Source organism: Plectropomus leopardus, chromosome 15, assembly GCF_008729295.1.
Source record: "Plectropomus leopardus isolate mb chromosome 15, YSFRI_Pleo_2.0, whole genome shotgun sequence".
NCBI classification, from domain to species: Eukaryota; Metazoa; Chordata; class Actinopteri; order Perciformes; family Serranidae; genus Plectropomus; species Plectropomus leopardus.
Window position 1 is genome coordinate 16,898,658 of NC_056477.1, and position 13,682 is coordinate 16,912,339.

General features: G+C 37.5%; 1 protein-coding gene across 2 annotated transcripts; it reads right to left on the reverse strand.

Moving 5' to 3' along the window:
* Nucleotides 1-927: 927 nt before the first annotated feature.
* Nucleotides 928-11,460, reverse strand: LOC121954423 (inhibitor of nuclear factor kappa-B kinase subunit alpha-like). 2 transcript variants are annotated; one of them, XM_042501915.1, is made up of 22 exons: nt 11,199-11,460; nt 9,963-10,119; nt 9,394-9,488; nt 9,167-9,284; nt 9,010-9,079; nt 8,840-8,928; nt 8,641-8,730; nt 8,424-8,548; nt 7,807-7,914; nt 7,558-7,693; nt 7,233-7,433; nt 6,094-6,196; nt 4,803-4,926; nt 4,578-4,729; nt 4,419-4,480; nt 4,221-4,330; nt 3,655-3,704; nt 3,253-3,361; nt 2,971-3,118; nt 2,811-2,860; nt 1,578-1,677; nt 928-1,296 (listed from the first exon to the last, which is right to left on the reverse strand). In XM_042501915.1, exons 2-22 carry the CDS (start codon nt 10,065-10,067, stop codon nt 1,237-1,239), a joined length of 2,205 nt encoding a protein of 734 aa, XP_042357849.1. In that variant the 5' UTR covers nt 10,068-10,119; nt 11,199-11,460; the 3' UTR covers nt 928-1,236. The 2 variants fall into 2 exon arrangements, with proteins under 2 accessions (XP_042357849.1, XP_042357850.1); XM_042501916.1 differs by lacking the exons at nt 9,963-10,119; nt 11,199-11,460 and having other exon boundaries at nt 9,160-9,284; nt 9,394-9,469.
* Nucleotides 11,461-13,682: the final 2,222 nt, after the last annotated feature.

The following is a 13,682-nucleotide window of genomic DNA, read 5'->3' on the forward strand; positions in this document are numbered from 1 at the left end:
ACCTGACCGTGTCTGTGAATATTTTATATCTTTTGTATTTTTGTATTTTATTTCTTATAAAACAAACAAATAAAAGTAAACATTAATGGTAAAATGTTAATAATGACACATGTTAAGATGATGTTTATAAGCTATCAAACAAACCCAAATAAGCTATTTGCATAGAGCTGAATAAATTGTAGGGATGTATGTTGACATATTTCATTTTTAGTTTTATGAGTAAATGCAACCTTAAGATACTCATAGGTAAGTAAAACCAACACTTAGGGATTCAAATATTTTTGTGGTAATATTAATTCAGTGTCACCTAATATTCACCTAAAATAGTGAATCCACTAATTATGAAAATCTTTACTAAATTGTTTAATGTACGCCTGGTTTGCCAGACATAGTTTAACTGTTAAACCTAAACCTCAAACTATGATGTGGACTTATGAAGGTCAGTATTCAACTAAAACAATAGATGGAGATGCCACATTGCTTTGCTTACAATATGAATTTCATTATTACAATGAACTCTTGCACCTGACAGCATCAATCAGTCAATCAGTCAGACTTTATTTGTATAGCACTTTTCATACAAGCAGACTATACTGATGTTTCTCTTCCTTTAATAATTCTTTCAAATATGAAAGATAATTTTCTGTTGAAATCAAAATGAGACATCCTAACTAAATGCACTTCCTTTAACCAACCCTGTTAACATTTTTTTTGTTTTCATTCATAATATTTCATGCAACTTGCTTTTGTTTTGCCTCCTTGTTGTTTGGATTTCAGCAGCTCCCAGAAGACTTTTGAACCCAGGGTCTTATAAACAAGCAATTTCCCGTCTATGTGTGCAGGCAGTCCACTGTGTAAGTGTAAAGAACCACATACTTAATAACTTCAACAGTTTAACACTTGCAGAGAAAAGACAAAAACATGATATATGTGCCATACATTTATAAAATTTATCCACATTCCACCATGCACACTTTGTCAGCAGCAATGTTTTATTCTAATCATATTACCAGTTATATAAATAAGTCTTGGTTACAGCTAAAACTCAATGATATACATTTAAATTAAAACATGAATAGCTTACCATATCAGGCTGTTTCATATGTTGTCTTACAGCAGTAAATGTCAGTAAAAGACACAGTATGAGATCACAAAGCTTTCAGATAGTGTAACTCTGATAAGGCACTTGTGTACAGTATATTATCTTTGACTCATGACAGAGTCTTTGGTCAGTTTTTACAGCTTCTGAGGTTGGGCTGTCACTGCTCCGTACTGAGTCCAGCTCCAGTCCTGATCCTGAAGAGAAACAAACACATTAATACCGTGCTACTTAACATCTACTAAACATTTTCATGCCATTCTCCCATCTCAAAACTTGACATTGAATCAGTCGACCTGCACGATACAGTACGGACTGAATTCAAACGTATGGTTTTGAGAAGACAGATGAGTGAACATATACAGTATGTGGAGACTAATAACATTTATGTATTTTAAGTTAGTCAAAAATAGCCAGCAGTAAATAGATTTAGGGATCGGTTGACATGAACACACTCCCTCACTCCTGCATATCATACCATCACACTGTGCTCCATCTCCTGGGTGGCGTCTTGCAGCAGAGAAGTTAGTTGACTCAGATAACGCTCGTTCTCATCCAGTAACTGATGCACGGTTTCACTGAAAGAGAGAAAAAAAAAACCCTCTAAATTAACTGTACGGTGCTAATATAAATAACTGCAACAGAAAAAAAACGTATTTAAAATTGGTAAAAAAATAAAAATAAAAAAAACATGACACTACTGCTGCGGGAGTGTGAGCTTGGCAACAAGGACATTGAGTTTGCATCAAACGGCTAACTTTATCTATTAGGCCAAGTTGTCTCTGCGTTGCATTGGTGAGAGTTTTCCCACTAGCTTTCCCATTGCCAGTAGACCAGAGCTATGAGCATGGCTCTCCAGCTGACGAGCATGCCTTTCTATGTGTTTTTGTTGTTTTGTTTTGTTTTTTTGGTGTGTCGCTTTTAACGCCACAGACAGGCCAGAGAACAGGTTTGTAAGCAGTAGATGGCAGCATGGAGGCTGGTGAAAATGTTATAGTAGATATTTCTTTTTATTTATCTCTTGTGTCTTTCAAATTCAGTACAGACTACTTAGGAGCGATGTTTTCAGTGCTGCTTCGGCAGAGACAGACGGCATTTTGTGACGGCGTGTCATTGCATCACGCCAGTGTTGTGTTCTCATCGATGCCGATCAGAGCTGGAGCCAATAAATACACATGACAACTGCAGAGTCATTTGATGGGGCTGTGAATGCCAATTAAACATTTTCCATTATTTATAAAAATCCAGATTTTAGCGGGTTTTTTGTGCTGCACAAAGGAGCTTTATTGTTAACAGTTTAATGGTTAGTTATTTTCATGACTAGTTTTCAAGTGTGTCCTGGGCAGTACCACCTCTGACCCACAAATCAGTAAGGATATAAAATCTTTCAGGACTTTGGGGCTCCATATTTTTGTCTTCAAGTTATAGTCATTGAGGGGAATTTAAGTCAAGTTTCTTCTACAAGCTTCTAGACTTTGAGGTGCATGGGGCGACTTCTTGTAGCAGCTTTGTGATTTGTAGAAAACCCATTAGCTGGTTTTAAGAGATCATTCAACTGGTTTTTCAAAGTGTAGATTTAAACGTATCATGACAAATGATGACAAATAGCCACATGATGTTTTAGTGTGACTGTTCCCTTTGACAATGTTTCTCAGATATAATTTTAATCAATACTGAGCTAAGTCAAACTTGTGATTTGCACAGATCTTACCTGTCAGTGGGCCGTTGCAGAAGTGACTGTGATGGAGAATTGCTCTGGGCCTAAAAACCCAAACACACACTGTATTATCTACAGTATAATTTGACTTGTACATTTATTAATCACTGATAGCTGAGAATACTTTCTGTCATGCCATTTGTTATATACTCACACAGGCTATCTTAAGTAGATACCAGAACTCTTTCTGTCTCTTCATTTGCATCTGCATAACTGCTGCCTCTGCGGTTTTTATGTTCTCTACGGCCCTCTCCAACTTCGGGAATAAATCAACAATGCGCCGCTTACACACCAGAATTGTGCTACGGAGAAAAAAAAGGAGGAAGATGAGGAAAACACAAAGGACACACAGGAACTGTACAATGAAACCTCAGTGGTGCTGAAGTTTGCAAGTTTGTGTGTGTATCTCTTTGGACTTCACTTATAAACGAATTACCTCAGGTGAGTGTACAAGTCTTTCAGCACTCTGTCCTGGTTCTGAACTGTTTGGAGTATCATCTTCACCATGTCGGAGCTGTCACTGTAGCCATGTGGAGGGTCGGGACCTGCAAAAACACACACTCCTGTGATTGTCCATACTCTCATCTTACAGTCTGTAAACCAACACTACACGCAATCCTCCTTTTCAAAATAACAGCCATGCTAAGGAATTAATTAAACAGTGACCCCTGTGACACATTTGTTCAGTGAATCCTTCTGGATATTTTGTGTCGGACAAGTACTTTGTTACACAACTAAGGCGTATCCATAGAAACAAACATAATCTTATTCCAATGTAAAGCAGGAGCCCCTATGACTCATGTCTGATATTTTAAATGTGAAAATGGGTCATACTAACTTTTGCATTTAGCTTTCAGTTGCTTGTAGAGTTCAATGGCCTTGTCCTCACTGGAAAAAAAAGGCAAAGAGAGAGAGTTAAGTTATGCATAACAGTTATTTTTAAAGAACAGGTTCATAAATACTCAAGCCTATCTTAAAACAATAGCCAGATGCCAATGTGAGCATTGAAAAAACTGCCAAGTGTATGAAATTAGATTTCAAAATCATGAAATACAGTAATCTCTACTCTGAGAAGCAAAGTATTCCAATCTAATGACAGCCCACAAACATAATAAACCAGAACGTAATACAAATCTGCCACTTTTAATGTAATAATCCCACAAACGTAACACATGTCCGTAGTCAGAGATGATCAAGTAGCAGTTGTCCACTACAACTGATAGACGTAATTTCCTGCAAATGTGATAGCTATTACATTTGCAGGGATTTGTTACGTTTGTGGCATTTTGTTTATGCAAAAAAAAAAAGTGACATCCTTTATAGCATCCTTAAAAAAAAAAAAAATATATATATATATTTATATCTTTATATATTTATTTATATATATATAAGAAAGTTACTGACAGCTGTTCCATCACATCCCCCTGTCTCCTGGCAAATGGACTCCTCTGCAACTCCACAATCTCAGAATGTAGAGCCACAATCTCTTCATCCAGATACCCCACATCTGCAACCTACAGTAGAAAGCATCCTTATAGCATGTAGTGTTTTTAAATAACTGCAAGGAAGTTCATTACTGCAGGTACATAACATCTGTCCTACCTTTGTAAAGCCATCAGCCTTCTCTTCATTTTCCTGCCAGGTCTTCAACATTTTTTCTGAAGCTTCAAAAAACACACAACAACATCAGATAGTTCACTTAAAAGCTTCGGTAAATGACTTTTAATTATTTATCACAGCAGGAGATTAACATCCACTCACAGATACCAACGTGTCTCTGCTTGGTGTACTGCTCAAGGTCATGCTGGATGCTGGTCTTAAAAAAAGCCAGTTTGGCTCGGAGCTGTTGTGACTGGGAGAACAGCAGGTTCTTGTACCGCGTTAAGTTGGTGTTGTAGCGCAGCAGGCTCAGCCTACATGCACACAAACAAAAGGTCAGGATGCTTCAGTGTGTGGGTGTGTGTGCATGTGTGTTTGTGCACTTACATGGCAGCCCTCTGTCCCTGGTACAGGCGAATGTAGTCCTCTTTCAGTCCGCAGATGTAGCTGACTGCTTCTCCCCAAACTTTTCTCAGTGCAGACAGTGGCAGCTGTGTCTTTGTTTCCCTGACTGAGACAACACATGATTCCCACATTAACCTGGAAAATAATTTTGAGTGCATTTGCTACAATGTATAAAGTATTTTGGAGGTAAAAACATCAACATAGATGTTGCACTCAAACATGTCTTAACCATGGGTGGATTGTGAGAAAATGGGCCCCACCACTTCTCTTTGGTTTTACATTTCTTTGTAGTTCTTAGGCATTTTTTTTTGTGGTTTTGTGTTTCTTAGTGTTCATTTAGTATCTTTTTTGTCATTCTTTGTCTCTTTGGGGTTGTTTGGTGTCTTTTTGTAGTTATTTAGGCCTCCTTGAGGTAATTATGTGTCTTAATGAGGCAATTTTGTGTTTCTTTGAGGTAACTGTGTCTCCTTGTGGTTCTTTTGTGTGTCTTTGTAGTCATTTTGTGTGTTGTTAAGGTTACTGTGTTTTAGATAGATAGATAGATAGATAGATAGATAGATAGATACTTTATTCATCCACCACAGGAAAGTACATTTGTTACAGCTGTTTATTCACAGCTAACAACACACAAAAAAAATCTTAAAGATGAATTACCATACTATGCTATATAAATATTAGAAATATTCACTTCAAGAAATATCCAATAATAGTAAATACTATGTACTATATCAAAAAACAACAGTGGCCCTGTACTCTACCTCACCTTCGCCGTCAACTATACCAACAACTGCTGAGCCATTGTAGTTTTTTGGGTCTCTTTAAGATAATTTTGTGTGTGTGGTTGTTTTGCCTGTTTCTGTACTAATTTTTGTGTCTGCAGTTCCCTTGCTTCTCTTTATGGTATTTTTGCGTCTCTGTCGTTATCTTGAGTCTCTTCCCGGTTGGTAAATTTGAGGGATATTTTGCAAAAAAAGGCCAGGGGGCCCCGTGACACTTTGGGCCCTGGTGCCTGTGCCTGGAAGGCCTATTCAGTAATCCATCCATGGTCTTAATGACATATTTGTTAGACCAAAAACTCACTGTTAACTGAGAAGGATGTATAAATCTTGCACACTGCCGATCACTTTTATTTACTTCATCCAATTATCAACATTTTTCATTCTTTCATCTTTCATCAGCCTCCAGGAAACCTTTCAGAGAGCAGCAGCAGACAAACAGACTGAAGAGTAACTTTTGTCATTTTTACAGCTCTGTATACAGTTAAATATCTCACCTATAAAGTTGACACTGTCTGGCAGAGGTCTGGCAGTCAGTGGTCCAGAGTACTTGGTGAGGCTCTTATCAAAAAGGAAGACTATGGAGCAGTCCCAGCCTCGCTGAAAGCAGAGAACAAATATCACTGATACATTTTCTTCCAGAGGAGACAGAAAGGCAAAAAACAAACAATCCTCATGCATTCATTCATACATGTTGCAAACAATTTGTCAGTTATTACACCTATTAACTTATTTGCCTTATTTATTTTTACTCCACAAAAGATTAGGGGTGTCACAATTCTCCAAATTCACGATTTGATTTGAATTCTGAATTTAAGTTTGTGATTCGGTTCAATTTTCAACTTAAACATTCTTTTGTCAGCACTGAAGGCTATATCTCTGTTAGAGAATCGAGTCTCAATTAGTAAAGATCAAAAGACCCTTGGTTCATAAGTACTGACTTAGGCTTCACGGTTAAATTTCAATAAATTATTTAAAATATGATGATACTTTATTTCACCAGTCAACTGGAAATAAATTGTTATACATAAAGACAAAGATCCGCTGGATGGCAGAAGGGTACTTCTTTCATGCATCACTGTCACTTCACTTGCACAGCCTACAAACTTTTTTTTGGCAATGACACATTTGTTTTTTTACATGACACATGGGTAAGGCCAAAAGGTTGCTAAACCAGCGACTTCAGGGAAGCAGGAAAAATTTCCAGTTCTGTTGTTTCTCGATCATCTCTGACTTCGGGAGTGGCCACAGTGTCTGGAAAAGTGCAGCTGCAAGCTACTGGTAAGCTATGCTGAGTTGTCTTTCATTGAAGTGTTTTTTGGGGTTGTTTTTTTGGGAGGGATCCTGTGTTTGATTTTTAATTATCTAAACTGAAAGCTCACTTTGATCAATTTTCAATTTAGAATCAAAATAATCCCTACAACACCCCTAGAAAAGACCCACTGTAAAGAAAATGTTGAGTGCACTGTTGGAATACTAAGGCATTAGTAGAGTAGTAGAGCTACCCAAAATTTCAAAACAAAAACTGTATTTTTTTAAAATGTGGAGATGAGAAGAGTAGGTCATCTGCTGCGTGTGTACTTGTGGCTGGGTCTGTATGGCATGAGATATTTTTTTGTGTGCGTGTGTCACATACCAATCCATCTGGCAGACAGTGTGCGGGCGGTCTGCGTGGGTCGAGGGAGATTCCCGTCTCCAGCAGCAGCTCTTGACTCAGCGGGGAGATGTGTGTTTGCGTGTGTGTCTCCAGACGAAGCTGCAGGGAGTGTAAGCTCTCCTCAGCACCCAAAACCAAAGAGTGCAGCTGTGCTGAAGTCATGTCCAGCACATGAATCACCTGAGGAAAAAAAAGCACAGAGCGAGGATGTTTCGCTTTACCCTCAGCTGGGATATGTAAAACCACAAATGCACTCAATAAAACCGGATTTAAGTAAAATACAAGCAAGGTTCATATTATTAACCTTCATGTTGAGAATAGTTTGCAGGGCTGTGTAGCAGTACGGCTTGTTTGTGTCAGGATCCAGCCCTCCACCACGCGTTGCAGGGTCCCACAGTAACAGCATCTGCAGAAGAGACTCAACTGGCTCTAGCAGCGGCCTATGTACACACACACACACACACACACACACACACATTAGATGCCTGTTATGATGCTATAATGACGGACATTTGACTGGTAGGTATGAGAAAGTGTTTTTTTGTGTCTCTACCTGCTGAGATTGTTGGGATATGGGAGATGTGTGGAGAATCTGACTTCTCCATTCATGTCCTCTACTGCCGTGATGTCTTTCAGGCCTTTGTTCTTGACTTTACTTGTCCTACAAAAGCAAACAAACCAAAGAAAGATCGAAAAATAAAGCCAAGAAATCAAATCAAATCAATCCAAAAAGTGTTCCAAACATTCAGAGAAAAAACACTGCTACTTTGTCTACAATTTCAGCACAAGCAAATACTTCGCAGATTAATAAAAATGTTGTAATCACAACCACAACATCAATAAAGAGTGTATATCATACCAGCAATAGTATTCTGTATATAATGGGCTTACAGTGACTCTGTATTGCTCAGTATCTTTATCTAATAATCGTTAAGGAACTACAGTAATACTTCAATATCAAAATTTTAGAGAGACATTCTGGAGTAATTTATATTGTATGGACATTCATCAGATTATAAAGGATAAGTCGATTGCACGTGTATATTTTGCAATATAAGTTAGATACACAGAATTCGTTGAATGTTAAATTCTCCAAACGCATGTTTCAAAGTCAATGGTTTGCTCAAGTTTTTCAGAATACAATGTTGCATTGCTGCTGTGTTGACTCACCACTGCACAGGCTGCATGTGGTGTAAAAAGGGGCGAAAGCCACAAGCGCATTCAAAGATCACTGTCCCGAAGCTCCAGTAGTCCACAGTTACAGTGTAGGGTTTACTCTCAAACAGCTCTGGAGCCTGGACACATAAAGATGGAATTATGAAACAAGACTTAATTATCAACATCTAATGAAAAAAAAACAGGGATTCATTACTGATGCAACATTTACCAGATACTGGAGAGTTCCAACAAAGGATGTACAGAGACTGCCTTGATCGAGGTCTTTTGCATAACCCAGATCTATTACTTTATGGACAAGCTGGAGAAAAATACAGTTTTACAATGAGAGTAAGGAACAGAAAACTGTATAATATATAAAACTAAAGATTACACAGGCTGCATGCATGTACAAAAATAAAAAAGATCACCTTCCCACCAATCTCTTGAAGAACTATGTTCTCTGGCTTTAGGTCTCTGTGAATGATCTTATTTTCATGGAGATACTGGATACCAGAACCTGTGTTTGTAAAATTAAAAAGAACACATCAATTTCTCCATCAACATGTGATAACAGTGACTTTTTGTAAGAAAACCTTACCAATGTCAGTGAGCAGCGAGAGGACTTCACTCTCCTTCAGCCCACAACAATTTTGAGGTTTATTCAACACCTAAATACAGAGATATTGGGGTTAACAGTGCACTGTTTGAAAAGAAAACAAAGTGTTTGGAGTCTTTATAAAATACCCACTTGGTACCTTGCGTAGGTCTCCTCTTGAGCAGTACTCCATGGCCAATAGAGGTAAGTCATTTAAAGCAATTGAGCTCAACTCTTCTGGTACTTCTCTGGCCTGAACAACATTCACATGGTTCAGCCTGTAACACAAAGAGACAAACATGCAGCGATGATATAACAAGAAGAAAATGTACAGTTAAGTTTGTTACTTTGTTACTTTGTGAACAAGACTGGATGATTTATACTCACTTCTTCATGATCTGAATCTCTCTGCCCCAGCGGTCTTTGTTCTTGGAGTTCAGCTCCAAGCGGCAAAGTTTCACTGCAATCTTCTCACCCAACTCCTGCTCAAAACACAGACACGGATTTTTGACTCAAGGTGTCTTTTAGTGCCCATTTGAGTAAAGTGTAGCAGTCCTATTTTGCCAAACGGGGACATTTAACCAAGATGTACAGATTTTAAAAAGGTGATCTATGCTTTTATCTCTTCCACACTTTAGTGCTGCAATGCATTTTATTCAGAAAAAAATGGCTATAACTCGTACAAAATGCTGCTGCCAGTCGCGAACTCTTAAACCTCTTCTTAAAATTCTGCTTTATAGTTTTTATAGTTTTCTTAACTGATGATATTTATTGTTACGTTTTATACGATTTTTTCCTGTCTTGCATCTTGGACATGCCTGTGTTTGCTTATTATTGTTTTTATTGTAAAGCACATCATAACTTCGTTTCAACAGGTGCTATATATAATTAAATTTAATAATAGGAGACATCTGTGTCTGGGCTGGGTTAGCATAAAGGTGGATGACAGAACTTACAAGGTGCTGGTACAGGTAGACGTGCCCAAAGCCTCCTGTCCCAAGTCTTTCCTTCATTTCCCAGGGGCCACACAGCTGGCTCTGTTTGAGTGCAGTCCGTTCCATTGTGTGAGAGGTCTGGAGCCGCAGGGCAACAGAGGCAGTCTATTAGAGACCGCTGCAAAAAAAGAAGCAAAATGCAAAATCTTTCATTGTTGAGAAACATTATGGATGGCACTGTAGATCTTCATCAAGGCACTGTGGATCTTCTTGAAGCCTCTTATGTTTTTACACATCAGCCTCTACATTTGCAGGGGAAACATTGTGACAGTTGACTGTTCATAACTATTTTTAAAAAATGTGCATATGTGTGCTGATTCATGTGCATAGAGCATTCATGTATGTGTACATAAATGCAAACTAATATATATATATATATATATATATATATATATATATATATCACTGCTTAAAAAGCTCTCTATGAAAAATTTATTATTTCATTTATTTATTTATTTACTACTATTTACTACTAGATGTTGGTAAACCTTGTAACCCTCTATGCAACATGTTTAAATATCAGTCATATATTAAAGCCTTCTACTATCATGTTTTTTACTGTATTGTACAGCTGCTATCAGTATTATTAGTTTTTTTTCTGTGATACCATTGTGGTGCACAGTTTGTTTTTCTATACAATTAGCTAATTTGCCACGTGGAAACGGTTTTATTAAATCTTTAATCACATTTATTGCTCTTGATGTTGCACTTTGCTCGTACAATATCAATGTAAGGGACCGTTCGTTTATTTGTGAGAGGAGGAGATGGTGCAAAGCAGGGAAGGTCCTTCAAATATACATTTTTAAGCACTGGGAACTTGGCACACAAGAAACACTTTTTGGGGCTCTGAGGATAGTTAAAATATGTAAAAAATACAACCATTTAAAGTTAAGCTGGTGAGAAATGCATGTCTTCTTTTAAAATCTCAAAATCACGCCATCTAACAAGGCCAGACACTGTAAAGTATGAATATTGACGATGGAGGTAGGGTTGTGCATTTTTAGAGAGGCTTAAGGGAATTTCTCAGGCGCTTTACATGCACTCCCTAAACAATCCTGGTAAACCCCTTTGTTGTTATTGGATTAGCAAAGTTATAATGGCAGCTTAAAAAAGTCAGATAACTCATACACAGGTTGACTTGGTTGAGCAAACAGTCTACTAAAAGCAACTTTGCCTCCACAATAATCATGTACTCACCTGTGCAGGAGCTCAGAGGCGACAGAGGACTGTTAGCTCACTTCAGATGTCAGAACATTGTTGCTCCAGAGTTAGCTAACGGTCTTGTTTACGGTCCGTTTTCTTATTCAGTGTTCAAGAAAGAAGGTTGAGCCGACGAAATGATACTTTCTTCCTTTATAGTCCATCAAACATGGCTTTAAACTGGAAGTTTGTGGTGTGTTTTTGTTGTAGTTTTGGTGGAAAGCTGCTCGATATCTTACTGCGCAAAGTGAAAGTGTAGAATGACAGGCAGACGTCGTTTCTGCGCATGCGCGTCAGCACACATGAGGCTTTCTGCAGGACTACTCCCTCTGTTGGGGATTTCCCATCACACCCACACCCAAAACATACATTTTATAAAAACATACAAGCAAGCTGACAAAGTGTAAACCGCTAGCGTTAAATAAATAAACCTACTTTTTGGCCTTCTTTTTTCTTTTTCTTTTTTCACAATAAAATAAACCTGGCCCAAAGAAGAAGTATTTCCACAATAGAGACCATTTCTTCATTTGTTCACTAGATGGTGCCATATGTATAACTTCAGTCATGATACGAAAGTCATTACAGTACAGTGACATATTGAGCTTTGCTTACTCCTATTAACCCTTTGACATCTGGACCAACATCAGTCTTCTTTTGCTACCTGAGCAAAATGATTGATTGGTCGTTGATCTTTGTTGGTAACTATTGGCAGCAATCTGAAGATGATCTGTATTTTTGTTTGTTTTGTGTTTTGTTTTTTTGTGAAGACATATTTTAGACAGTAACCCCATCAGAGAATTATTTAAAAGTGCTCAACCATTTATGACAACAGTTTTATTATACAGGCTATTTATTTTATTTGTTATCATCTTCCTTTCTCCACAAGTTGCACAAATAAAAAGGCAAAGGTTGTTTGTTGTCCGCAGACTATAAGGTTTCCAAGTGAGTGTATATATTCATATTCAGACTATAATTAGGTACAGGTTGCTGAGTGAAAATTACAGTAAACAAGTGGAATGCATGCATTCACACCATCCCCAATAGTTGCTTCTCAAAACTGTTTGTGCTCACATTTTCAGTTTTATTTAAAGGAATTAAACATTTTCTCAGTATGCTGGAAAGGGGAAGCAGACAGGTGTCTTATGATTAAAGAGAGAAACTGACACATGATATGAAATTCCTATCACTGTCAGTGTCTTGTAAGTATGAAAAATATGAGTGTGAAAATCAGTGGTGCATGTTTTACCAGGTGTTTATTCCTTTAGAAACAGGAGCGTTAAAGTGGCTGGCGGTGTTACAGTTGGTGACGCTTTCCACACAGTTTTAAGTTATGATCAGGATTTAGAAATTAGAAAATAATAACAGATGACTTCCCATCATCAGTGTTGGAAAGTTACTTTTGAACTGTAATTTGTTACAGATTACCAGTTACCCTGTTAAAAATGTGATGAGTTATGTAATTATTTTAATAACTTCATCAAAGACATGCAACTCATTACGTGTGATGGCTTTTTGATGACTTTTCTAACAAATGTTTTACACAGGGCAATACAGCTTAAAAGACCTAAAAACATACGTGTATAAATGTTGCGCAATCAAATTTGTCTCAAAAATATGCCAAAAGAAGGCTTTCCTACATGAAGACATAAAGTAGCCAGATTAATGTTTTATTCAACAAATAAACTTTGTACTGAAAAAAAACATATGTATCCCTTTAGTTAACACCAACATTTTGATTAGAAAACTGTAATTTAATTAAATATTTTTTTTCTCAGTAACTGTAATTGATTACATTTACATTTATTTTACCAGTTACATCTAACATGTAAGTGGTTTCTCCCCAACACTGCCCATCACCGACTCTTTTGTCAGTTCTCGCTGACACACTGCCCATCACCCCTCCTATGTCAGCTCTCACCGACATAGAAGGGGCAATCACACCTTCAAGATACGCCGCAATTCTGTGAAGTCTATTTCAGTTTATTAGACTGACAAATAATATATGAATCACATTGTGTTTCTGCAGGCTTCTGTTTGTATTTTGTCCTTCCTCTTTGTCTGCACTGATGTCAGTGTGTTTCCTTTGTGCAAACTCCCACTGTCTAGAAATACAGAAGTGCCTACATGTTACTGTGCTGGACGTGTACCTCGTGCAACAGGGGAATAACACAGAAGTAGCTGTACTTTTATGAAATTATTATTCTTTATTCATTTGACTCTTGTTGTATCAATAATTATTTTGAACAGTACAAACAAGGATACAAGCTCAATTCACAGGTAGCTCATGCTTGACGCCTTTAACAAATGCACTTGATAAAGTATCATCAACACCTCTCACTGCACCCTCATCAGCTCCACCATTAAACCACTGACAGGTGAAGTAAATAATGCTGATTGCAGTGTTTCAGAATCAGAATAAGAAAAGGAATTATTACCAAGAAGGTTTTCACTCACAAGGAAATTGCTATGGTTTTTGGTGTA